We start from the raw sequence: 27,899 nt of genomic DNA on the forward strand, positions 1-27,899 counted from the left end.
TGCTTTGGACACAATCAGACAATATTTACTAAGAATATTAATGTATTACACAGAAAAAAGAGTATTTTTTTCCTGAATGTTTTGAAAAGAGTTCCCAAATTTAATTGCCTACACATCAATATCTATTGTGCCTTTAGGCTTTACTTTTGTGTGTTTTACTGTCAATGTATTCTATCATAATTATTTACAGTCATAGAACGCCTCCTCCAACACTTTTCTGTAGAAATTAGTCCAAAACTGTAATTAAAAAAATGGCATTGGGAATTATCCCCCAAAAAATCTGTGAACTTGTAAAAAAAATAATATATATTTCTAAGAGCGATCCAATTAATTATGAAAATACAGCATAAAGAAAACATTTTTTTGCATGGAAGAAAAAATAATCTAAATCCTTAACAATGTATAATTTATTTTTGTGCTCTTATTTGTGTTGTAGCTCAGCTGTTTACACTCAACCGCAGAACTCTCCTCTGACTCTGTGTGTGCTCTCCTCTGCCTCTCCTCAGGACCACTAACAGGGAGGTGAATGGACCTCCACCGCCCCTTTAAGATGGACAGCTCCTCTTACCTGCCAGCTCCACTGGCCTCCCCCGCCCTGATGGTGCTTGCCTCCACTGCCGAGGCCGGCCGAGACGCCTCTGTCCCCTGCCAGGCGTCCAGGCCCTTCGGTGTCCCAACCTCCGTGGAGAAGGAACTCCACCTGCCCTTTCCCTCGGCCTCTTACACCTTCACCTCCATGTATCAGCGCCAGGGCCCCATGTCAGGCACCTTTCCCTCCCGAGACTTCCCAGCCACCCTGCTCCACCTGCACCCACAGTTCACCCCACCAAACCTGGACTGCTCCACCCTGAGCATGCTCAACCACAGCGGGGTGGGCGCCTTCCGACCTTTCTCCTGCCCGCAAGAGGAGAGGGATTCGGGGGTTTACCATTCAGCTTTCACCCCTGCCAAGAGGCTGAAAAGCTGCTTCCCGGAGGTGGAGGGGAAGGAGTTTGACTTTGGCTCCCCAGGCGGCTCGCTGAAAGCTGGGGAGGACTCGGGGAGGAAGCTGTTCTCCATGTCCGGCCTGCTGTCTGATGGAGAGGCATCATCGAGCCCCGAGGAGCGCAAAGAGCACAGTGAGTACACACTCGACCGACAGACACAGTGCGGAGGCATGTTTCAGCATGTACACATGTAAAGCTCACGCACGCTCTCTGATCTCACACTTTTAAAGAATGCAGTGAAATATACAGAGTTTAATTGGCACATGAAAGACTTTGCTCACTCTGACACGACATGGCAGGTGAGCTTTACATACCCTCTACAGCTGCATCGACTAATGGTGACAAATTGAAAGGAGCCTTTGTGGTAAAGACATATCTGAAAATATTTTCCCTTTTGCACTCAGTCTTTATCGTAGTTAGACAAAGTGTTTACAGCGACTGGCTGTGACCGACTTTGACACAAATAAATTGAATAGTGTCACTTATTCAGCTTAGTGATCATTAGCCACATATGACCATTAGGTCTATTGGAAGTCTGACTTTTCTTGGCGGCTGAGGAACACAAATACATCGGAGCGTGTGGAGGGTTGACACAGGAGGAGTGAGAGTTGGAACGAATGACACCCTGTCAGAGATAACGAGGTGGCAGAGATAGAGAGGAAGGGATGGAGGAGGATAGAGAAAAGGAGAGAGGGAGAGGGAGAGAGAGAGAAAGAGAGACGCGGCGATGCGCCTCAGCCTCAGCTTCCCAACGACAACCCTCAGCTCAATATGGCCGCCCACACCAGCCGTCTGATTTGTTGACAAATGAGTGGGAGAGGTGTCAGTCAGTGCGGCGTGGAGGGAGAGCCGCTCCTCATTACTCCCGGGGATAATTGCCCAACGACGCGGGGGCACAACACTCGCCTCAGAGGGAGAGGGGGTGGGGAGAGAGGGAGCCGGAGTCAGGGAGGCAATGCTAGGCATGATGGGAAATCAAACCCCCTCAGTGGCGGTCGCCAAGAGAAGCGCCTGACAGATGAAAGGGACCAGAGAAAGACAGAGAGAGGAGAGAGAGCACCCGACAGATCAGAGGGGAACACCATTGAAAATAATGACAATGAGAAGCGGGGGGGCAGAGATGGAGAGGGGCGAAGGCAGGAGAGGGAGACGCTGATACGCGCTTTCATACATATCACCTAAAGGAAACTTTCATCCCACACAAAAAGGGCGGGAGCAGGGACGAGTTGTCTTAAGAAAAGTTTGGATTGTGTGCCGTGTGTGCATATGTGTGTGTCTTTGTTGAAACTTGCTGATTTTGTCGCTGGTTGGTGGCTGAGTGACAGGGCCAGGGAGGCGGAGTGGCAGGAAGGAATCTCAATATGGAATTTTAATAAGGACGGGAAAGGAAAGAGATGCCAGCCAGCATGCTGGCGTGAGAGGTGTGTCTGTCTGACAATGTTTGCTCTGTGCAATCGTGCATGCGTGCTCCCCTCACCTCCTGATTTTGGGAATCTCATTTGGGGAATGTTGACAAGGACAAAAGATGGGGAGGACTAGAACACGGGGAGCATCTCTCCTCCAAAAAAAGAGTTTAAAAAAAAAAAAAAAATGGATTCGTGCACATTGGAAGCAGCTTTTCCAGCTTTATCCAATTAGATTGCAGCTCAGGCAAACTAAGAGCTTTAATGCAATTGAGCTCCCAGCACTTTTCTAAGTCTGACATACACTTGTTCCTCTTGACTGGGTAACAGACAGTCACTTCAGGACCAAAAGTCTTAACTGTTAAGCTTGAAATCTTCTCTGGTCGTGAGAGTGTGTCTACTGCTCGCATACTGCTGCAGCGGTGGCAATGCAAATACTCGCTGAAGTACAAACTAAATGATAAAAACCTACTTTAAAACTTTATACGTTTTCTTTATCATAGAAATGACCTTCTGTGTTGGATTACGTGCTCTCACTCATGTCTGTATGGGCTTCCTCCAAGTGAGTCAGTCTCCATGTCAGGTATTCAAAATCTGCCTGACGTTGCCCTTCAGCAAGGCACTGTCCTCAAAACTGGACGTGGTCAGTTACACTTTTGTGTAAGTATTTTTTTTTTTTACCCTTGAGGGAAACGCTGATGCTTAGGTTGGCTGTCCTCTGATATGCCACATAGTCTCCAGTGCTGAGCACAGGTGACCAAGTGCTGTCGTTCCTCTCATGCTTCCTTGTCACCACAACATGCAGGTAGGGCACCTCCTCACATCCCTGCCAGTAGACGTCTCCTCTTGTCCATTTAGTGTCTGTCTTCTGACGTTTTTCCCTCCCAGACTTGCCTCTGTTTTATCAGGGAATGTCTGAGATGCACGGTTTGCTCTGACAGCTGTTCAAACAGACACGCTCGCTTTCAAAGGGCAGATGTCTTCACTGGAGCGAATCATGCTTATTTTCCTCAGGGAGATGCTTGCCGCTGCAGGCCTGAGCTGGAACTAAAATGTCCCTTTTACCATAAACAGGAGTTGGGAAACCAGAGGAGTTCAGTGGCAAACACGCTGTGGCCAGACGCTAAAGGAGTGGGGTGTGTGTGTGTGTGTGTGTGTGTGTGTCTGAGTGTCTGAGTGTCTGACTGTGGTGGCAAAGCTGAGTGAGAGCTGTGATAACTGGGGCCAGATGTTTGAAAGCCCCTGTGATGTGATACTTGTTAAATGCTAAACTCCTGGTTGTGGCTGTCAGAGAAGTGAAAACCTTCACCTGCAGAGTAGACAAAGAGATCTACAGAGACCACCAAACAAAACGTAGTCAACTGTTGACCAACTGGCAGTATTGCCATTTGGTCTCAGTGAATTTACATATTTAGCACGGCTATCTCACTTTTATTTTCTCTACCGTAACAATTATCTGGATTGACCTGAAGCCAGTTTCTTGGAAGTGGATTGTGAGCACTGCTTTCATCGCAAATCCTGTTTGTTGCCCGCAAATTGCCGTAAAGCCTGCACGTCTCTTGCATGCTCACACACAAGTTGCCGCAAAATATATATTTTTTTCTTGATTCGTGAAGAACGTCAAAATTGACGAGAAAGCATGTTTTTCTTGCACGTTCGGGTAAAACAGCCTCCCTACTGACAATGCCGATGCAAAACTTGACAGTGTCAGTTGCAACATTTTATCAGACTTGTTCTAAATTTGTTTTTGCTGTCATACAAATGGACTACGAACAGATTTACATTCACGGAAATGACTGTGCCGCTTTACATATTGGTCAATCTGGGATGGTTAAAAAAATCCAATTCCTTCACCGAACTTGTGGTTTCCTGTCATGCGTGTTAGTGGCTGTCGACTTGGTGTGTCAGAGACATCATTAATACTTCTTTTTTTTAGCAATAGAGTAAAGCATACTGTACATGCACAATTATTGTATTATTATTTATGTGCGTATCACCGGTGTGAGTCTGCGTGGGTTGATTTTGGTAAAGAGAAACATATGAGCTTAATGAAATAGACTGGTAATTAATGTGACGACAGGTATTTAACATTTAACACGTCACACCAACAAGCGCATCGAGCGCAGGCCGTTGTAGACAAGAAGGCGCTGAGAGACTCGCCAAATCTTCACCTCAGCGTAAAGAAATTCTGCAGGAAGTTAATAGGGGGGAAACATGTAAGTGTAAAACACATTGAGGATTCTCCACTAGATGCGCTCTTTGTGGAAGTGTCCTCTACAGTCGGTTATTCATGGATTGTTAGCGGACTAGTGCGCCGCCCGAACAGAATCAATATTACATAGATTCATCTTAGATTTGGCACATGGATTATCTCAGTGGTGAAGTTTGAAGTTGTTGCGCTTGTGCCAGACACAGCTGACATGCTTTGTGTGCGCAGTGTATGCATGCGGGCGCACGTTCAGATGGATGTGAGTTAGGTCTTAGTGTCTTAATGCTGTCTGGAGCGCGTGGTTATTCTGCCATTAAATCACTAAAATGATCACAATTATGCTGTTACACGGTTTTCACCCACAAGCAGTGCATGTTTGTACACTTTTTATACACTTATTTGTACAGTATATTGACATGTCTCTCCCTCGCGCGCACACACACACACACATACACACAATCAAACACACCAAGACATATACTCGAGCCGTGCGTGCTGATTTAATAACAGCGAGGCCGGCTGTGCGCTGTGTTTTCTGTGTAGCAGTTGTTGACGGCTGCTCGTATTGAGTGAAGCTTCCTGCTGAAAGACACAGTGTTTACATCCCACTGGCAGGCCACAGGAGATCAATAGCAACCACTCGATGCTCATGCATACACATATAGTATCTGCTGCCCGCTTTTATTCCCAGAGTGTATACTCCTTATCGGGCGGACTTGCGTGTGCACTCCATGCATCAACAGTCACACTCACCATATGCTTATGCATGTTTGTTTTCACGCTCCTTTTTGTTTGTGATTTGTGTCGGTGTGATCTGTCACGAACAAATTTGAGAAAATAATCTGTAGAAATGTTGTAATAATGAGGTCTAAATATGAACAACACGACTTGGAGTGTTGGCTAATAGAATGAAAAAAGCATCCAAAGTGAACTCATACTCAAGTATTTCATGAAATCATGAACATGTTCAATATTGTTTGTAAAATAAACTACAGTTGAGCTGAGCATTTCTTTTTAAATCTTTAATCAAGTTTAAGACCAAGAAGCTTTGATTAATAATTACCTGGCAGCGTCGCATACTGCAGCCACTATGTTATTCATTCTGTTTTTAAAGCTACAATTTCTCAAAGACATGTGCAACAAGTTCTTGTATCGGCCACACTGGTAGTCTTGTTCTTGATATCAGACACTCAGGGAGGAAGCATTACGATATTAATGGTGGTTGTGTTTGATGTGAGAGCACTGCACGGTTGACTGTTCCCCCTCCTGTTGTGATGGTAGTTTGTTCTCCTAATGTTCTCCCAAGTAAAAGAGGCTTTCATCCTGGCAGGAGGGGAAACTCTTCTTGGCTTTTTACCTCCTTCCCTTCATCATAAAAGGGCTGGAGAGAGGGAACATGTAAGTTTTCCTTGGTTTACATGTTGTCTTAATACGTCATGGTGTGTGTGGCGATTGTGTGTATCTGTGTGTGTTACAGCCTCCATGCAGGCCGAAATATCGTGAAATGTTTTTGAGTATCAGGCTGTGGACCACACGGCTTGTCGGAGACAGACACGATTTCTACAAGTCTGGCAGTCGGCTTTTACAGTAGCGTGGGGATGTCTTTATGTGGGTGTGTGTGCGCGTGGGGCTCTTTTTGTGGTGACCATCAGCACCTGTTTGACGGTCAACATCATGTTCCACCGACACATGAGTCACTCACAGCACATCTTGTAGTCCTTGCGTCGCCTACTGTGACCGAACAGCGCTGCCTCTGAGAGAGAGAGAGGGAGAAAGAGAGGGGGGGGAGAGAGAGAGAAAGAGAGAGAGAGAGAGAGCGCCAGGGTTTGTTAATACAACAACCTCAATGTAACAGAGGCCATCTTTCCTTTTTCCCTTCGCTCCGTTTTCCCTCTTTACTTCTCTCTACGCACCTGATCGACTTGCATCACAGCTGCCTCTGATCTCACATCAAAGACGTGTGTCTGTGTGTGTCTGTGTGTGTGTGTATAGTAAAGGCTTGGGGTAATGGCAGAGGGGATATGTCTGTAGAGTGAATCGCAGAAGTGACACACGCACAGTCTCCATCCTGTCCCCAGAGCCTGACAAATCAGTCAGGCAGATAGGGAGGGCAGAGAGGCCAAATGCTCAGGTTAAACACATGCTGTTGAGGAGCAGTGTGCCCATACAGTAAGACCACACACACACACACACACACACATATATATATATATATATATATATATATATATATATATATATATATATATATATATATATATATATATATATATATATATATATATATATATATGCCTTGTGTCACACACAGACCTCATTACAGCATGTCACTTGTGCTCGCTGCAAGTCTCCCAGCTGTGGAGGAGCTTGACAAAAGCACGTCAATAGCATGCCAGGCGTGATAGCTTTACTTCCCAAATACATGACGTCCTGACATTATTCAGTGGCTTCTTAAGCAGGATTGGCAGCCGTTGTAGATCATCAAATGTGAGCTTTGTTTTTCAAAGTTATTGAATTTGAATAAAAGGAAGATATTCGGGAAAGGTTTCTGGGTGAAAGCATGGCCATATTGGTGTATTGACTCCCTCATTTTCTCATTATCCTCTCCCTTTAATATTGCCACTCAATAGTTTACTTAAAAGCAATATATGTAGACTCTTAGAGAGAAAGTTATTTATAGTATGCGCATGTGACAGTTCAAACATGTTAAAGCACAGGAAACAGTACAGATTACTTACACATGGATCTTTAAAGATCTACTTATCGATTTAGTCACTTCCAGTGCTGTTCGCACACTCCCATCAGTGCCGGTGCACCCCTGCCTGAAAGGTCAAAGGTTGCCAGGATTGACCCTTCACCCCGCTGTGTAGGGGTGTAAACACTCCCCCAATTCTCCTCAGAGAATAGCATTGGGTCTGAGCCATAAATCACAGGCCTGATAATTGATCGGATAACAGCAGTCCAGCAGTATATAACCTTTTACGTGTCGTCTCAACTCTTTATTATGGTGCTAATGACTGGACGCGGATCAGGGTTAGAGCCGCGAGCAAAGGGGGTGCTGGTGGTGTGGCAGTCACCTCAGTAAAATACAGGCTACTGACTACTTACACACACTCACTTGTAAGGCAGACCCACACACATAAATACATGAACACAGGAACTCTATCCACAGACACACACACACACACACACACACGCACAAACACACACACCAGAGGGCAGGCAGACGCTCAACTACACACAGGAAGGCACTCACTCTGAAGGATATGCGCATATGCAAACATTCCCTCACACACATACATAATATGCAAACACACACACACACACAGTGGCTGGCCGACTCAGCAGTGTCCATTACAGGCTGCCATTAGTATGGAGATTGTGCTAATTGTCCCCACAGACCACACAGGCAGCGCTCAGCAGGCCCGCTGCGAGGCTGTGAGGCTGGGTAAGAGCAGGGACTCTGCCTCACACATCCTATTGTCTCGGTCGTGACCCTATTAGTGCAATTACAAATCAATCACCGAATGATTATGGGATACATGCTGTGGATTGTTTCAATGCAAATGACAGACACCATTATAGAACATCAAGTTGCTATGCTACGGTAGCACAAAAGGAAAGTCACACGGCAGCTTCAACACTGTGAAACATCCACCGTGATAATCTAGTGCAGTCAGCGACCTTGAATGTGTCCAATGGGATCAAACACGTTTCCAGTGCAGTTTTTTTTACATGTTTTTAGAATTGAACATTTTTTTTGATTAAAAACGGGCGTCTCATTGCCTTATTGTGGCTTTTTTTTCTCCATAATGTTCCTTTAACCTGAACTGATTCTAACGCTGATTCTTAAATCAGAATCTAATGTGTGTTATAAGTGTGTTATGATATTTTTTTTTAAATCAAAATATGGGTTTAATGCCCTGTCATGTATAAATATACTGTGACATTTCAATTCTAAAAAATACACATTCTTTTAATTTTTAAAATGTTTTAGTTATCGGATATCCACCAAAATATGATTATCTTAAATCCCACTTGGAAAATATGGAGATTACTCCCAAGAAAATACAAAAAAAAATTAAAATACAGTCCAAACTTTTAAACATGTGTTTGTGTCATATCACTTCAGTATTTGAGTTACAGTATATCTTGGTGATCCACACTATTTTTCATGCCGGAATAGATTTAATATTAAAAATAAATACTATAGGGTATTTTGCTTTAGGGTATAGTCTAAATGTACGGCCCTTTTTTCCTACATATTTTAGTGTAAAATTCATATCATATGCACTGAATCAGCGTCTCTGTACTAAGTAGATTTTGACTAAAAAGGGGCTTTGACCAAGACTATATAAAACCAATAATTGATATTAATTAGTTTTAACTTGAATCACAGTTTGAGCAAGCTACTTGTATCTAAGTGGACTCCTGGTTTTTCTCTGGGTGGGCTGGTTTAGGGTCCTGCAGACTGGAGAGGGTCCAGTCTCATTAGCAGCGGCTCAAAGCTCCTGATCAGTCAAGTAGAGGAGATTGAACTGTGAGCGGCTCCTGCGTGACCCCGCTGAGCGAGAACACAGGAGAGAAGATCTATACCCGCTGGCGCTGCCACAGGCCTCTTTGTTCTCCTGTGTTTGCTGACAGGGGAGATCGGATGGGCGTATCGACGGGGGCTCACACTGCGCTGCGCTCACCGGGGCTACACAGTCCAACTGTGCAAATGATACAAAAACACGAGCACATACACACATTTCTCTCTCACACACAAACCAATACAAAGTGTGCATGTTCACACTCTTAGTTTCACTTCACACTTGCTCTTTGACAATGCACACACACACACACACACGCACACACACACACACACACACACACACACACACGCACACGCACACACACAACTAAAACTCTCACAACTGATTTCTAGTTTGATGTGGAGGATCGTCCCTCCACTTGAGAGTTTTGTATTAAAGCTCAATATATCTTTCTCTCAGCGAGCTTTCAGGGTCGAGTGGAGTCAGTGTGGTGCTGGGATACCAAACACAACATGCAAGGATGCCCTTTATACTCAAAAGAAAACAACCATAAAAGCATTATTTACTGCCCACCTTTGTTTGCAGTGTAAAGCTTAAACCGCACAATAGATTTCAACATTTAGGAAATTTTACTTGGAACATTTTTAATGTTGAACTCAAAGTATTTCATCACATGGAGGGGGAACCTATAACTTAAACATGTTTACGATATTATTGAATTTACGACAACAGACCTGCAACAAATATTTTAATTTGTGAAGTTTATATTATTACATTTTTGTTGTGGCTTTAGTTAGATTTTATGTTTCATATCGTTGTCATCTTTCGAGACCGTTAATCTCTGGATCACATGAAAAAGAGATTAAAAATTAGTTATTGCAGTTATTTTAATGAAACATCCTAAAAATCCACAGAAAATCTAGCAGCTACAGGAACGTTTCATGAAATTCATTTTTTACGTCTATCACATTCAATGTCTATATGTCTGTATAATGTAAATCCGAGACTTTTCTTGGAGAATGAAAACATCTGCTAAAAATATTAATGTACATTTACACAAGAGTTCCCCTCAATATTTGTACAAAGTAAATTTTTCCTCCAAGATTTCTTCACCTTCACAATGTAATATGAAGTAATCTTCAAAGCTCAGAGCTTTAAATGCCCCGATTACCTTTCCTTTGTGTGTGGGTTACTAAGATAAGCTGCTCAATCATCTGTATCTTTCCACTATTTGAAGATTAAACTGACGTCATCTGCTGTAATTGTTTGCTCATCCAGGCAGACACAATAACATCACTTAGGAAGTGTGACTAACCCAAATACAGATGTATCACAGAGCGCCAGCTGCTTGTGGTCCCCTTGTACCAGCAGCAGTCAACACAGTTTTTGACAGTATCAGATGTTATCTGGAAGAGAGGGGGAGACAGATGGGTTATCTGTGATGATGCCCGCTCATGAGTCTGAAGGGAGGGACGCTGCGGGGTGGTGGCTGAAACGTTGGAGGCCTGCTACACTGTGATTAAGGCCCAATGCGGGGCTTTAAACCCGGCATGTCTCCTGCAGGGGGAACACAACAATTTATTTGAAGTGTGTTAGTGTGGCGCTAATGGTAAAGGCATCGACGCTCACCTGCACTGCACAGAATGTATGTGGGACAGGTGTGTGAGGGGAAGCAGGTGGGGTGTGTTTTCTTTGCCATAGAAGAGTGTGTCAACCACCCAAATGATCAGCTGAAAAGGACAATTTAGTTCAAAACATGTTGACTACAGAAAAACAGAAAATTATCTCCTTTTCTGGGATTTCGGTGTGTCAGTGTTTTTATTTATTATTCTCATAAAATTTCAGACAAAATACAGCACGGCTGTAATAAGGAGGGAGTAGTATGGCTCTCACTTTGTTGCTTGCTCTTCTTTTGGGTGACACTCTTTTCTCTTTTGTTTTCTCTTCTCTCTCATTACTTTCTTTTATTTGTCATATGTATTTTATTGTAACTATGTTCACGCAGTTGGTGCAGTTTTCCAAGACATGAAACCAGTTCAACAGAACTCAGCATGAAGAACCCACAAGTACACAGCAAACCAAACAAATCACAAGAAAAGTACATGAATTAAATTATTTGGGGAAAAAAGGAGCAAATTGTCCTAAAATCCTAATTTTCAAATTTTTTTCTGTAATAAAATGCTTCATTTCTCTCTTTTCCTCCCTTTCTTTTAGGTCTTTCCTTCTTTTTACCCCTTTTATTTTTCAGAGCAAACTCATTTGGAGTCATAATGGTACATCTTATGTTGAGACTGTTTTTGTTACATGTATGCAAATAACTTTACTTGAAACCTCTCCCCACCATCTGGAAACCTCATCTAAATTCTCAGAATCTGCCTCGTGCACCTGACGGCAATACTAAGAACGCAATAAATCCACTGTTTTCCCTTTCTAAAAAAACATGTTAGTGCTTGTGTTCAAAGAGCTCACTTTTTTTTTTTGAGTTTTGTTGTTTTTAAAATTGCCAAAATGCCACCGTGATGTTTGTTGAAGAAGTTTAAGAGCGTGTGACAGAGAACCCAGTTTGTGTGCCTACATAGCTCAATGTGTCAAAGTTGGCACCAAAGTCGCCTACTTGATGCAAAAAGCTCAGGCGTGATATCTGGGGAGTATATTTTCAAGGCATTTTGGGAATTTTGGGCTCTGTTTTGGACTCTTTTGTCAGAAAATGGTCCCAACTGAACAATTATATCGTCAGGATTATTTTTTATAGTCTGTAGTACCACTGATGAGTCCTGCTACAATTAAACTCTTCAGTGAGTTCAACACACAGTTACACACTGTTTGTCCAAGACTGTTTAGAAAAGTCGAGTGGTTGATGCAGGCAACGAAGCGACCCGCTCATTTTCTCCTTATTAACCACTAATTGGGAATAGGAGCGAGAGGGGAAAAGAAAATGAGAGAGAAGTGATGAGGAAACGATGGAATAATAAGGGAGAGAGAGAGGAAGAGAGACACAGAGGGAGTATTGCTGTGTATTAATCAGCGGCCGGCTAATAGTGATCTGTATTTTTGGAACTAATGAGGGTCTAATGAGGGATTGTGATCTGTCTATTAACTTCTTGATGTCTCTCTCACTCACTCACTCACTCACTCACAGACACACACACAGACACACATATGCACTCACCCTCTGTCTCTCTCTCTCTCTCTCGCTCTCGCACTCTCTCGCACTCGCACACACTCAAGAGTGGTTGAGACGGTCGTGACAGAAGTAATGTATAGGTTTGGATCAACAAGTTTGCGTCAACCCACAACGACATACAAGAAAAGAAAAATATATTGCAGCAATCAAGCCGGTACATGAAATATAAATACCTCACAGCAGGCTACACATGACTTCATAAGTTACCTACTTCCAGAGGAAGGCACTCATTGAAACCCCAAAAACCTTGGCAGGGGTTTCATTGCAGCTCAAATTGTTAACAAGCGGGGCGTGGATGTCGCCGTTTTCTGCAATATGTCAACTATTCCGGAGCTAATAGAAGCACCATTGTGTTTTCACTACTGTTTGGTTGAAAAGTACTTCCCAAATCCAATTGTGGTAGATGGTTTAAAACCCATACAAGGCTGTATAATCATTAAAATGGGATGAACATTAAAATGTGGCTGATGGAGAAACCTTTTCCATCCTGGCAAAAAATGAACTCAAGTTAAACCTAAACCGATTATGGCAATTGATAGTGTGTTGAGAGAGGTTCAAGTCATGACGATATAGTATGACAGTATATTCCAGTCTGTCAAGCGAGTGCAGGTTGATGGCATCAGACTGAGTTACAGGCCACCGGTGAACATCTCTTTCGCCGTCCGCTGTCAGTGGCTTCTTGATCCAACGCGACAGCACTGACTTTAACAGACAGCAGTCAGAAAATGGATGCCAAAGTCTGGATTTGGCATTTACTGCCCAGAGTATGAGTTTGATTACATCTCAGCTTTTGGAGGATCATAACTCCTGACAGTAGATATATGAGAGCATGAATAAGGAGGGAGTGGGGGGGAGACATGCAACAAAGGTTGCAGGTAGGGCCCGAACTTGGTAGGGGTAAACTAAGTTGACATCATCATGAAACAATCATTTTCAACCTGATTCAAAACAAACCTTACCCCAAACCATAAAAAAATGACTGGATCTAAAAGAAAGCAGAGGGCCTGAGAATAATTGGCCTGATCCAGGACCCGAACAGATCCAAGTAGAGACAGAACATCACCTTGTTTGTCATCTTTGTCAATTACTTGCAATAAAAGATGTGAACCTCCTTATATCAGTACTTCTCTTCTTCCTCATGTCTGTCGTGTCATGTTTTTCCAAGGTTCACACATCATCTCTCCTCTGCTGATAGAGAGTTTGCTTGGATCCACTCAGGGAGAAACACAAACCCCAAACCTGCAACTATAAATTTGGACCTTAACTGTTAGGCTGATCAAATAATGGTCTTTTTTGGTTATCAGTTACAGAACCAAGCGGGCCACTTGACTTCATTATTATTTTAAAAAACAACAACATTAAATTGCCATTTACAAGCTCTGCATCCACAATGAATCAGCAGATCTGATGTTTTTCAGATATTTTAATCTTCAAATAGACCTGGAGATATTCCCCCATGATGTGGCTTCTAAGTAGCTTCATATTACTGCAAATACCCAAGGACAGTCCTAACTTTCCCCCCTGACTTCCACTCTCTCTCTACAATCTGTAAGTCACTATCAAAGATCATTGAGCCATGCATCTCAATGAGGGCCAGATTGATTGGTTGGAGCGAAGCGGAGGCAGGGTTCGATCTCTGCCCTCAGGTCCTGAAAAGGGGAATAATGGTCACAGGGACCGTCGCACAGCTACCAGTCCACTCTCCATCAGTGAGATGATTGGACACATCCATGCTGAACCACGCCCGCACCTGATGGAACAATTGTGATGACTAATGGAGAAGATGAGAGAGAGAGAAAGAATGAGAGAAATTGGGGGTTTGTGCGCTGATTGACTTGTGGTCAGAGAGGTTATGTCCATTGATCTGTAGGGCAGAAGAAAAGGGATTTGGCCTGAGGTGCTTCAGAATGAGTCTATTTGGGGTTAAGGATTTCTGTCCATTCCCACCAGGAACATTTTCATCATCTGACTCCCCAGGAGTTACAACTGCCGGCTCCCGTTGTCCACATCATGCACAGAGCACTACAGAGGCCAAAGGCCAATCAATGTTCCACAAGAGGTTGATACAGATCTTATTAGTCAATGAATGATCATTAGTGGTCTAACTAGGCATTGACTTGGGGAAGGGCCAAAGGTTGCGGTGGTTGTGGTGAGTGTCTTTAATACATTAAACACAATTGATTGCAGAGGAGGAGGAGGGATATTTTTGAAGGATGCTGGGATTAGATTGGACAGTGAGAAATTTGTGGTCAAGCCAGTAGAGGGAGTTTGTCTTCATCGGACGTTAAATGTGGTTAGGATTGAACATGGATCCAAGCAGCACATTTGTATTTTGTGTAGTACTGGTGTAGCAATTCTGCAATTAATAAAAAGCAGATATCGAGAAGTACTAAGTCAAAGGCAACTAAGCAGCTTTCAAAGGCTGGCGCAGCAGCCTTTGAAAGCTGAGGAAATGACTCTGCTCATAGCAGATGTGTTACTACAGGGCCTATTATGTTGCTCATTAAATACCCAACCTCTCAATAGGCCATTATTTCCCCAATAAAATACAAACGGCGGCCTGCATACTTTCCCCTCTCCCCCCTTCGCTTCAGAGGTTAGCTGTACCTCACAGACGGCAAAAAACCCTGACTAATATCCTGCATGTGATGCTTTTAAATAGGAAGCAGGCCGCGGGATAGGGCGGGGTACAGGTGTGGCAGGAGCCAATGGCTTTTATAGCCCTCCATCTCCTCTGAAAGTGTGCCAAGGACCTGCCTACACAACCCACCACTGCAGTTAGCTGCCAAGCGTTAACTTTACTCCCCCCGCCAATCTCTACATGCCTACTGGTTATATAGAGTCTGTGCTTGTTACGACTTTATAGAGGGATTTCTGATGTGCTTAGAGAATTGTTTGATGATTGGGATAATGATGCCAGTTGGAGTGAGTTGTCTCAGCACTTTACTGCCAGTGAACATAGAGAAAAACAGACCCAGCCAACGCAAAACAAGCAACACATCCTCCACAAGCTCCCCCGGACGCTTGCTCGTACGTCCCCTGCCATTCAAAGCCGTCCAATCCTCCTCACGTCAATCAGAATTATACCACGTCCACAGGTTTGTCACCGGGGGGACGTTCGTCACCATGTCTCCCCTGCAGAACAGCCTTTTCATGCCCCAGCATAATGTCAGCCAGTGACATCCAGGCCTGATGTGATGTGGCATTCACTAAAGGTCACGTTAGGCATCTCCGCTCCGTCTGCATCAGCAGAACTGGCAGCCGTCATATGGGCGCTGCAATCGGCCATTACCCAGGCCCTCGGGGGGACTCGAAGCTTTCAGGATTTGTCAGCTGGATTCTGATCTCTCTGTTGCAGTGGCGAGCACTGAACGCAGGACAGTCACAGTCCATGTCTTGATGCGAAACAACAGAAACTGGATTTGACCATCAATCATACAGTGTGGGACAAGGACGAAAGCTTGTTTATTTACAAAACATGAACTTCACTATCTTGTGATGTTCTTGATAGTGCAGACACGGCACAGACATCGATCTGATGAGTTATTCTCCCTAAGGGTGTGATCTCTTCAAATCCATGGGTAGATAAGAGATTGTATAAAGGTATGTTTGTGTATGCTCATCTGTGTAATACCTTGTAGAAAGGTTTTCCACTCGTACACAAAGCACAGTTGTAGTCCACAGTGGGGCTTTTATAATATTGTGAAAATAGTGTAGTCAATTTTGAAGTGACCAAAAAATAGAGATAGAAAAAGCCTTGAATTTAGTCAAAGAAGCATCCTTCCAAGTGGGAACAGTAAGTGAAGCAAAGAGAGCAAATGACAGCTGGACAAAGGATGTACATCCAGGAAAATAAGGTCCTGAACTGGCGAGACAGAAAGACAGAAAAAGGAAACAATCAGAGACACAGCAAATACATTTGGAGATGAGCCAGTCAAACTCTGCCAGAGAGGGCCAATCCATCCGAGCCAGTTGCCTTAGTGAGGGAACAGTTAACAAGCCCCACAGGCAGGTTTTACAGCCCCCTGTTATGTGTCTGAGACCCCCCAGGCTGAAGAGGGGCTGAGGCTGACTGATACTGACAGGGTTTATGTGGGCTGGGGCGGAGGGCAGTGGGGGGATGGAGACGTGTAAAAAGGTGGTCATGAACCAACAACTGTCACTTATGAGAGCGCAGCACAAGCCCAGAGTCAGGCTTCAGCAAAAGCATGTGCACACAGACACATACACACACTCATCCATACATCCAAATGCCCGCTCATAATTAAATCTGATGTTTGTGTGGGACAGAGGTAAAGGGTGGGGGAGAGGCTGTAGTCGGATCAGGGGGGGCTTATCCAAAAAGTGGACCAATAAAACACCTGAAAATCAAATCCCATTGCTCTTATCGCGGCGCCATTCAGAGACGTTATCTGTCCAGGTAATGTGGTTATAAATTCAATTTCAGCCCAGAGATTTCATTGTTTACTGATGCCTGCATGTTCCGGGCGGCAGAGCGCAGAAAGCCCGGGAACGTTCGATGCGTGTCCGGAAAAGTCATTTAGACTTCCGCGAGGGGATGCAAAAAAAAAGGCGAGAGAGAGAGAGAGAAAGGGGTGAAACCAGGAGAGCTGTCACTCTTCCAAGGACACCTGACTCCACTTTCTATTTTCCATCCCATGTTTTATTTAGAGGCCATTTTGTCCTATTTGGTTCCTCATTGTGGGGGCTCATAGCTCAACTGATGTCAGGGGACGGCACTTGCCGTCAGACATCTGAGCTCGCACGTCGCTGGTCATTTAGAGTGGAGAAAGTGGGAAAGTGTGAGTCCTGTGTTCGGATAATAAGATCCTCAAGGAAGTTCAGTCAGTCACATTGAGAGGAAACTGAGAAACTGTCCAAGAGACTAATCTGTTTGTAATGTTCTGTATTAAAACGTGTTAAATTGTGGTTGTCAGCTCTGTCATTTGTTTTCCATTGACTGTGCAGTGATGGAAATTAGGTGCATCTTGCCTACTAGCTCTCTACATGTGATTGATGTCTTTCACGAGTAAATCACCTCATCTACTAGGTAAAATCTTGATATAGTAGAGCTCCGCAGGCTCCCAGCTGGCTGCTTATAGCAGTAATCCATCAGTGGGGCCCAATGGGCCGAGTGGCCCTCCTGGGTAATGTTCCTATTGACAGCCTATGATGTCAACACACTGACAGCAGGGGCCCATAGCAGTCCGTCTATGTGTTTATGTGTGTATGTAACCTTATTTTACTCTCACTGCCACTGTATGGCAATACTACAGATAGTCGACTGAACACACGCACACACACGCACACACACGCACACACACGCACACACAGTGAAGGCTGTTATCAACTATAGAAATCTTACACTAGGTGCCATGGCGGTCTAGAGAGTAAGATCACAGGTTCAAGTCCAGCTTGAGGCCTTTGTTGAAAATTGACTGCTATCAAGTGACGAATATTTAAAAAAAATATAATTCACAAATCAGATGTTTTTTATATGATGGATAATAATATATTATGTTTGTCCTTTATTAATGTGCAAAAGTTAGGATCCCTGTCCAGACAGAATCCAGCCTGTTTTCCTGATGTTTTCGATTTATCTTAGCGCATAATTACACAGCGACGACGGTTATTGACGACACAATGGTGTGTCGCTTTAGTATGAGGCTGGCGCAAGGAATTGTGGGACAGCATCATTTACTTCTCTTTTATTATATAGAAAATCCTGATTTTTTTTGCAACATCTCTTTTAACACTCTCCCTTTCCTTATTATCCAGGCAAAGTGAAGACTCTCTATGATGCTCAGGCCCCAGTTTGTCCAGTCTGCCAGGCGACTCTACGACCAGGAGAGCTGCAGGATCACATGCAGCAGGAGTTGACCGAACTTGCCCAGATACATATCAGGTATCATGTTCTGATCTCACTCATTCAGTGAATTTTCTTCTACACTTGCTACCTCAAACTATACTTCCTTCAGTTATCCATTTGTCATTTTCTTCCTGTTTTGTGTCCCAGACTTTCTATTTCTGTTCAGCTTTCAGGTGATAATAAACGTTGACAGATTTTGTAGCCAGAGGGATCCCCCTTGCTTCCCACACACACACACACACACACACACACACACACACACACACACACACACACACACACACACACACACACACACACAGCACCATTCCCTTTAGTTTCCCCAGGTGGTATCTCCTGTCTCCTCTGTCACCTGCGTGCAGTGTTTACAAGCTGCCTCATTGTTTCCTACATATTTCATATTACAGCCTGCGGCCTCGAGGCGACCAATCACACAGCGGGTGGATAATGTCCTTCTAATGGTTGCTTTGAGCCCTAAGCACACGCACACTCACAGTCTAAAACATACACACAAGGACCAGGAGTGTGCACACAGACACACACAGAGACACACAGTTACACAGACACATTACCTGCTGCTTAGACCAGAAGAATGATTCCTCCAATAAAGACATTACACTCCAAATCTGCTTAACGACCGCTCCGTGGACAGTAATGGTTTCAAATTGAACTTGGCCCACGGGGACACTGCATGTGTGTGTCGGTGTGTGTGTGTGTGTGTGTGTGTGCATGTGTACAGTATCTATGTGATAGACATGAAGTGAGAAAGAGTAAAATGAGGTTATACACAGACTCAGACACAAATTCAGACAAGATAAAAGCAGTGGGTATTCACAAGATGACATTTAAAAGACAATATTGTGTTTGCAAATTTAATGGGAACATAGTGTAGTTGACTTGTGTGTGACTGTCTTGAGGGCTTTTGGGTGATTTTCCAATTTGATTGTTCTCTGCAGTGCCACTCCAGTGCAGCACAACCACCTCATAAGGACGCCGAAGGTAAACAGTTGCTGTCCTTGTGAGTTTAAAGTGAACACAGTAGGTGTGATAGTTTCTCTGACTTTCTCTTCTTTCTCCTTTTTCTGACCAGTCTCTGTCCCTCTCGCTTCATATCAAGCGCGAAGGAGGTTCTCCCACCTCGCCCCCTCGAATATCTGATGAGGCCCACTCCGATCGATACCAGGTGAGGTTAAATGATAACTAATCCAGTCTCAGATTATCAGTAGTTTCAGATTTACAGAGTGACATGATTGAACATTTGTGTGGCCACTAGTGCTCAGATGCAAAAGTTAAAATGTGTAAATGCACCTTTCTTTTCCTAAACAGAAACCTAATAACAAGAGTTATTATTATGATTATTTAAGTTGATTTATTATTTCATTTACTTGGGATCACAGAGTATATCTGTACAATTCTTTTGATCATTTTTCTCAAACTTTTGATCTGATACTTTTGATTTGGGCACTATGAAATCACTAAACACCAGTAGTTACTATCGTGAGAAATAAAGATATCCAGTGTGTTACTATCGTACTGCGATTTCCTGTGCTTGCTGTTCCTACTTAAACAACGCATTCTTATGTTGTCCTTTTGACTGTTGCAGACGTTTCTCCGTGTCCGGGCCAACAGACACACACGACTAAATGGTACGTGGACGCATGCAGAGTGGCCTAAATGTTGAAAACTCAGTACGGTAGACTCCTTCAAGTCTTCCGTTTTAAATGGCTTTGAATAAAGAAAAGAAAAAGGACCCGGAGTCTTTAAAAAACATTATAATTTATTTTATTCACACTGATGCGACTAGTTATGTGTTTCGTCCAACCCCCCGCCCCCGCTCCGTCACCCCTCACCAGTGGTTTAGATATCACCCTTTTTCCCACACCATCTCACACCGGCCTAGCGCCCACACGAGCAGAGGAGCTATTAACCTTTCAACTTTGACCTCTTGATATGTTAACAGTCGATGACCTCTGCTGGTGCAGGTGCTACGTCAAATCCGCCCCATTACGCCCCCACAGCGCAGGAGCCCACCTAGACTGCACACAAGCTGGTAAGACACACCGAGAAGCACTTCCTTCATCATCACGTTTCACTAGAATGAGCAGCTGTTGAGCTTTGCTTCCAGTCCCTAAATTTAAAGAAATAATATGACTTTCTACAAAAGGGCTTATAAGATATGACTTATGGTTTTATCAATGGTTGATAAATGTTATACTAATCGCCACAGTCGAATGAAGTTAGTATGTTATTAATGAAGGATTGGGACCATAATCTATCTAGGGATGATGTAGAGAACACGTTATAGTGGAATAAACACTAGTCTGGGTCTGATTAATGACTTCAAACCGTTCTATGAAGCAAATGATTAGTGAATGATTCATTAAGGAAGCCATTACTTACAACTTATAAAAATAAAACACTCTAAATGATAACAAAAAAAGATAAATCAAACAATACATTAATAGATAAACAATAGTAACTCTTTTAAAAGTGATATAATAGCCTGTGCACTGATACAGACATGTATACTGGCAGAGTGTCCTTAAAGCTGTGGCTGACACCACAGACATCTTACTACAGTTATTATTAACACTGAGATTCTCCGGTTCTTAGCTGACTCTTCAAACTGCCAGTGCTGTCGAGGTCTGTTAGCCTTTATTGGTCCTTATAACAGGACAGCATAATGAGCTTCTAAATACATGTCAGAAGGAGGAGGAGGAGGGCTCCTCTGTTGATTAATCAACCTCTCTCTCTCTTTCCCCCTCTCTCTCTCCTCTTTCTGTTTGATGAGCTCTTCCTCATCTATGACCATCTCTTTAACCCTCATTATATTTGCTGGGATGGCGGCACTCGGGTCACGGCCACCAGCTCTCTGTGTGTCCCTCCGCCGGGGTCCACTGTCATCCAGCAGGAATTAGAGGGCCCTAAAACTTAATGTCCCCTTCTGCAATCTGCAGTCAGTCAGGTCACAGTGGGAAAGAGGAGGTGCAGTTGGTGTTCTGCCATGTTAACTTTCATATCAAAGAGGGCAGTGGGGGGGGGCCGGGTGACACGATGGGGACGAGAGGAACGTTTTGCATCTACTGACAAAAAATCCTGCACAAGTTGTATACGTCAAGCCTGCAGCTGTGCTTTCTGGCTTTTTCGATGTACTTCTGGGTTTGCGTGTGAATGTGGTCAACTTCTTCTGTGATTGTGTTACAGGGTCATTCACATATAAAGTGTGCTTAAAATAGATCTTAAACAACAAAAGAAGTTAGTATTTATTGATGTTGTTGCTGTCAGATGAGTTCATCCCCGTCATGTTGAACAGGTTAATTCAAACTGGATGTTATTTAACACTACACACTAAATATAAGTGGTTGCAATATTTATTTACATCGAACAAATATAGATTCTGAAACTTTGAGTTTAGGCTTGGTCTCTTATTTTCATTTTTCCACAGTTCAAACAATGTATCCATTCCTTTAGCTACATATTATGTTAATTTTCAATCTAAACTACGAAATACATTTTTTTTAAACAAATTATATGGTTTCAAGGCCCTTCCCATGTGTATTATTGTTTTCTTTGAATCCTCCTCTTGCCTTAAAAAAAAAAATGCAAAGCCACCCCCTCGACATGTCAAAATAATATAACAGTGTTACAAATTGGTGCAACTGTTATGCTCCATAAACTTTCTTGGACCCAAAAGTAGAACTCTGGTAACTGTTCACAGGAGATGTATTCTGGTGGTTAGAGAGACGGGGTTCGTTAGCCTTAGACAGAGCCTCGCGATGGAGCAAGACAGAGAGCTGGAAACAGACTGACAAAGCGGGCGGGCAGAGATCCCAGGCAGGTGGAGGACTTTGTTGGAAAACCTAATGATGTAGGAGGTTGATAAAGGAATTAAACGCAAGTGTGCAGGTAGATTGGCAGCAGGTGAGAGAGTGAGACTAAGTGCCACACCCAGACAGCAACACATGCATACAAGGAAGTGGTAAACAACAGAAACACATGAAGGAAGGCACAGCCCGTAAAAAAACTTGTTTTTTACCCCACACATGAAAGAAGGCACAGCCGGCCCTTAAAGTGAAATATTTTCATGGAAGTTCTAATGTGCACCATCAATAAACGTATTAATAAATCCCTGAACCAGAGACAGAACTTTCATGACACAAGTTGTATGTAAAAAATATATAAGCAAATTGAGTATGAGAAACAAAGAGCATCCCCTAATATCCCAAAGAAAGTCAGACAACATTCAGCCAAAAGGGAAAGGACAAAACCCTCCCCTCTATACAGTCCTTTACTTTTCACTGAGTGACTACTATCACAAACTACTGCCTGTTTCTAACCCCCACATTTTTATCATATGGAAAGCATTTGGATTTTGAGACCCAAAATTACACAAAATGTCATGTGATCTGGCCCCTCGTTCATGCAGTCAGGAATGAACCCTTTAGTTTGTAAGGTAAAAATCATAAAGGGACCAGCTGAAGTTACTGAAGCCTGTGTTTAAAGTATCTTGATGACCATCTCAACCTTTTCTATTCTCTGTTCCCAGTCAGGATTGGAAAGCTGAAGAGGAGGAAACAAGAAAGCGGACAGGTGTGTGTTTAATAAGACAGATGACAATCGTTGTTCTAGCTTTATTGCAATCGACCATCACTGTTGACTGCTATTGTTCACGTAGCATCAGTGTCACTGTCAGCTCACTGTGTACTCATGTGAAAACACTACCGGCGATGGTTTACAGCTATGAAAACACAGAAGCAGATACATAGCTCAAGGCTACGGGAGGCATATGGACATATTCACCAAGACAGTGATATTGTGTACTTTATGTTTATGTGTGTGTGTGTGTGTGTGTTTCAGGAGGGTTCAACAGACTTGGTGCCATTGCAGGACGAGTGGAATGAGAGAAGAAGGATGCAGATGTCGTCTATAGTGGGGGGGTATAAAGGTAAGCACAAATCTGTGCCTGTCATAAGTGTGTGTGTGTGCGTGTGCGTGCGTGTGCGTGTGCCATCGAGGTACCCATGTGTGTGTGACCCTTGTTCAGTAGAGGGTGAAAAATGTGACTGAGTGACAGTTGAAAAACCACTGAACTTTTCAGTCCAGATTACAGCGGAACAGGATGCCTTGAAGGTTAGATTGAAAGTAACGGTTTCCTTTACATGAGAATCTCTGACCTGCAGACTTGTTACATGCTGACTGACAGCGACAAGCAGACAGGGAACATAACATAACATTTGCGATTTGGAAAATTCTCCTTGACCTGAGAAATCACCACCGCCCATGTTTTTTAAGATATCCTTTTATGAGCGACTTCTTGCCACAGTTGTTAAAACATTTGTTTGGTTGTAAAAACGTGTCCTCAGGTGCAGTGCTGGTGAGCACGACGGCTAAAGAATGCAGGGACAGCGACGCAGACCTGGACGTAGATGGAGATGATACTCTGGAGTACGGCAGAGCGCAGTATCCTTTAACTCAGTAGTAGCACTGCATTTGATTGCATGTTTGAGTTTACCATTCTCCTTATTCACATTCTGGTGTGAAGAGCAATGCTGGCTGTCTTGAAAAGCTGTCTTTAACTTAGAACAGAAGATCTTCACCTCAATGACCAATAAAAACTCCTTTACAAGCTTTTTTTTCAGTCAAACTATTACCATTGTTCAACATTTGTAAACTATATATGTGTCTCACTTGTTGTTATCTGTGTGTTGTTCTATGTTCCCTGACCTTTGTTCTCAGATACTCAGAGACAGATGTAATCCCGTGCTCAGGAGAAAGCTCCAAGGACACGACAGTAAAGTATGTTCATTCACAGTGGAGGTTCAATTAGATATAGAACTCATCATAGCATCTATTCCTTATCATTTATCACAGCTGATTAGGCCATTTTTTAAATTTAAAATATTGGTCTTGTTATATTTTTCCAGCAGCAGCAGTGACTCCAGAGTAAACCTAGAATTTTCCAAATGGTCAAATGATGGTGAGTTAAGATAACTTTAAATATATAAATCAATTGATTACATAGAGAATACATAAATAATTGTATAGGAGAAAGATGTGAGGTGGCTCTGTATTTATCCGTTTTATTTGTTTGTTCACTCAGGGAGTCCATCTACCAGCAGTGGAGAGAGACTGGACAGCAGCATAGCTGGTTTACCCAAAACCTGCAAAAACTCTGTGATTGAAACGTAAGTTTGTCACTGAGAGCTTATAATACATGTTACAGAACATGTTTGTGTCTCATTTCTCCGCGTCAGAGATGGCATCACCGCTAATAATCCCAATTGTAAAAAGGCAAAGTCTCTTGAAAGGGGTCGGGGCTAAATTAAATATAAATATATAAAAGACAGCAACACACGTCCAAACATTTACAACATATTTGTTACTGGCATACAATCCTAACACACATTACAATAAAGACATGCACGCTAGCACACTGGCATCGGGCAGCAGACAGCAGCATAACAGCAACAGAACAAGAGACAAATAGTTCAAAGGGTTAAGGCAGATATTGTTTTAAGGTTGTCAGACTTATAGTTTTAAAGAAAACAGTAGCATGTATCTGTAATATTGTACAACACGGTAAAGACTGATGTTCTTCTCCCAATGAATAAAGTTCTTTCACACAGTACCTTTCTTTCTTTGAGTAAAATCGTCCTCTTTGTTATTCAGTCTGGATGTCTGTTATACCGTCAGCACATACTGTTCCAGCTCTCGTCCTTTTTTGTAAGAAGTCTGATGTTGAAGATTTTGTTTCGGTGTGGACTCACACAGTTCAGACGTCAGAACTAAGTCATAAGTAACGTAGGTTGGGTGTAACATCAGGTGTGAATCAGCCAATCAGAGCTGAGGAGGATATACCATGTCTTACTGTAAAGTGTACTTTGGGGACCGGGCTCTCTTTGTGGTATCAGTCCAGACTACCTGCCCCTGCTCCCCCCCAGCCTGCTGCAAAGGAATACTATATCAATGTGATGATATCATCAATCAAGGTCACAGCAGGCGTGTACACACATTTCATCACACTTAAAGCATCGCAGCCTGTCTGCCTCGCTGTACAGTATGTTTGCACATATAGTCTACCCTGTAATTGTGCGTGTGTCTCTGTGTAAGTCCATTGCTGAGGATCCTGACATCTCACCCCCCCACCCTCTCATCCACACCTCCCTTTCACACACACACACACGCACACACACACTCTGCCTATGATAAATGAGACAGCGAATGCAGGCAATGTGATTGCTGCTAAATTTCATGCTCAGTGTCCATGTTGGCCAGCGAATAATTTAATCTGTCTTCGATTTATAAATGACTCTCCAGTGTCTGCCTAACTCACGCACCCTCCCATCTCTCCTCCTGTTACCGTCCATCTATATGTGTGTCTGTGTGTGTGTGTGTGTGTGTGTGTGCATGCAGACTCTCAGAGGATTCCACACTGACAACTCTGGATGCACTTAAAGCGCGGATACGGGATTTGGAGAAACAGTTGTCTAAAGGAGACAGATTTAAATGCCTCATCTGCATGGTGAGTACGAAGCCGAATCAAATCAACAGAGCAGACACACAACATAAAGATCACAGCGCAGTGATGCAGAAACCGCAAATATTCCTTTAGGGACCGAAGGCAATAAGTCAATCAGTTCTGGCATACTGGAATTTACTGTAATTGTGGAAATGGTAATATGACACATATTTGTTTGTGTTATCTTTTTTTGCTTTTTGTAAATATGTGAAACACTTTATGTATATATATATATATATATATATATATATATATATATATATATATATATATATATATATATATATACATACACATATTTATATATATATATATATATATATATATATATATATATATATATATATATATATATATATATATATGTGTGTGTGTGTGTGTGTGTGTGTGTGTGTGTGTGTGTGTGTGTGTGTGTGTGTGTATATATATATAAATCTGTTGGAGTTTTAACGTATGTTTTATTGGCCATTCTATATTATACTTCATGGGCTTAATCTTGAATCTTAGCTCGATATAGTTTTTTGAAAACAATAACTTACTTACTCTTGTGTTGTAACAATTAGCCAATTGTAAGTAATCATTTGAGTCATTTATTGAGCAAAAATCCTCCATGTTTACTCATTGCTCTGTTTTATATCATCGTTTTGGGTCGTTGACTGAACAAAGAAACTATATAAAAATCATACTGTATAGCTGGTCTCTACGGAATTATTATTATTATTATAGATTAATAATTAATTTAATTCACAGCAAATGATTTGCGGATTAACAGAAAAAATAGGTTTAATCTATAATGAAATGTATAGTTACAGCCCTCTTATATACAACAATATATATGTTGTGTTTGTTCAAATACAAGCGCACTAACAGGAGTGTGTAAGGAGGCAAGTCGGTGGAATGTTAAAGTGAAGAACCTTTTTTTTACCATGTCTTTTTATCCTTTGGAGATAGTTACTGAAACATTGTGTATTTTACGATACATGCAAACTGAAAAAGTGTAATGTAATTGATCACTCAACACCCCAGCTTGACCTTTCTTGTTGTTTAAAGGACTTCAATAAAAGCTGATTTGACTGAATCCTCTTTTAAAGCTGTTATTGTATAGTTTCACATGGACATCTAGTGGCAGCTGTATGTACTACACAAGTAATAATCACCTGTGTTTTCTTTTTGCAGGATACGTACACAACCCCTCTCACCTCCATCCAGTGCTGGCATGTTCACTGTGAGGAGTGTTGGCTTCGAACGCTGGTAAAACATCAGATTTGTGTTGATTCACATAAACATGAAGTAATATAATGTAGTATATGTGAGTATAAAAAAACAAAAACATTTATTGTCTTACATTTTCCTTTAGGGAGCAAAGAAGTTGTGTCCTCAGTGCAACACCATCACCTCACCTGGAGACCTGAGGCGGGTCTACCTGTGACGCAGCCACTCACAATGAGGAGAGGGGCTTCTTCTGTTTGAACCAATCAGGCGTGGATTTGTGGTCAGCTGGCCTGGCACAGACTCCCTCCTTCACTCTTCTCCTCCTTCTCCTCCTCCTTCCTTGTCCTACCTGTCAGTGTACTCCTACTAACCCCTGACAATTCGAAGAGCAGCAAGTGTGACCTTTGACCTTCCTTTACAGCCCTGTACATTATCCATGTTTCTGCTGCAACATCAAACTGAGCAGAAGAAGCATCTCAAAGCAACTGAGAGCTCAGGCACTGAAAAACACATAGAAAAAACAACACTTTGAGACAATATTTATCGATTTTGTAACCCTTTTTTCTGTTTTATGAGGAAAAGAAATAGTTGAATCACATGCAAAGCACATGTATATAGTTTTGTGTATGTTTGGATCGGTGTGTGTGTGTGTGTGTGTGTGTGTGTGTGTGTGTGTGTGTGTGTGTGTGTGTGTGTGTGTGTATGATGTTGACTAGCAACCCAACTGTATTTACTGTACAGTGTGTCTTTGATTAGATCATTTATTATTTGTTTAGCTCAGTAAGTTGAAAACATTCACAATAATCTTATTACATTCAGTCTAATTTTGTCTTTCTCATTGAGGTGATTCTTTGTAAAGGGTCATTAAATCACATTTTATCAATGTTATTTCAATAAAACGTGTGTCTAAAAAAAGTTATGGTTTCACAAGGAATCTTATTTGGGGGGTAATATGAATATTCACCTGTTGAGTGTGTGGATT

General features: G+C 42.6%; 1 protein-coding gene across 2 annotated transcripts; it reads left to right on the top strand.

Annotated features, from left to right (window-relative positions):
• The first annotated feature begins 512 nt into the window (after positions 1 to 512).
• Positions 513 to 27,718, top strand: rnf220b (ring finger protein 220b). Of its 2 annotated transcripts, XM_068591539.1 has the most exons (15): positions 513 to 1,118; positions 18,096 to 18,222; positions 19,143 to 19,185; positions 19,277 to 19,369; positions 19,790 to 19,832; positions 20,147 to 20,236; positions 22,733 to 22,776; positions 23,044 to 23,131; positions 23,550 to 23,646; positions 23,923 to 23,982; positions 24,111 to 24,163; positions 24,287 to 24,371; positions 25,600 to 25,708; positions 26,882 to 26,956; positions 27,063 to 27,718. In XM_068591539.1, exons 1-15 carry the CDS (start codon positions 527 to 529, stop codon positions 27,132 to 27,134), a joined length of 1,671 nt encoding a protein of 556 aa, XP_068447640.1. In that variant the 5' UTR covers positions 513 to 526; the 3' UTR covers positions 27,135 to 27,718. The 2 variants fall into 2 exon arrangements, with proteins under 2 accessions (XP_068447640.1, XP_068447641.1); XM_068591540.1 differs by lacking the exon at positions 20,147 to 20,236.
• The last annotated feature ends 181 nt before the right edge of the window (positions 27,719 to 27,899 follow it).

Source organism: Clinocottus analis, unplaced genomic scaffold (assembly GCF_023055335.1).
Source record: "Clinocottus analis isolate CAN_PGR_092001 unplaced genomic scaffold, fCliAna1.0.p SCAF_25, whole genome shotgun sequence".
Taxonomy (NCBI): domain Eukaryota; kingdom Metazoa; phylum Chordata; class Actinopteri; order Perciformes; family Cottidae; genus Clinocottus; species Clinocottus analis.

Excerpts from the sequence above, each read along its gene's own strand:
- rnf220b (XM_068591539.1), top strand. The coding sequence starts at position 527 with ATGGACCTCCACCGCCCCTTTAAGATGGACAGCTCCTCTTACCTGCCA. Across the intron at positions 19,833-20,146 it reads CAGACACACACGACTAAATG|TCGATGACCTCTGCTGGTGC; the intron begins GTACGTGGACGC and ends ATATGTTAACAG. Across the intron at positions 22,777-23,043 it reads GGAAACAAGAAAGCGGACAG|GAGGGTTCAACAGACTTGGT; the intron begins GTGTGTGTTTAA and ends TGTGTGTTTCAG.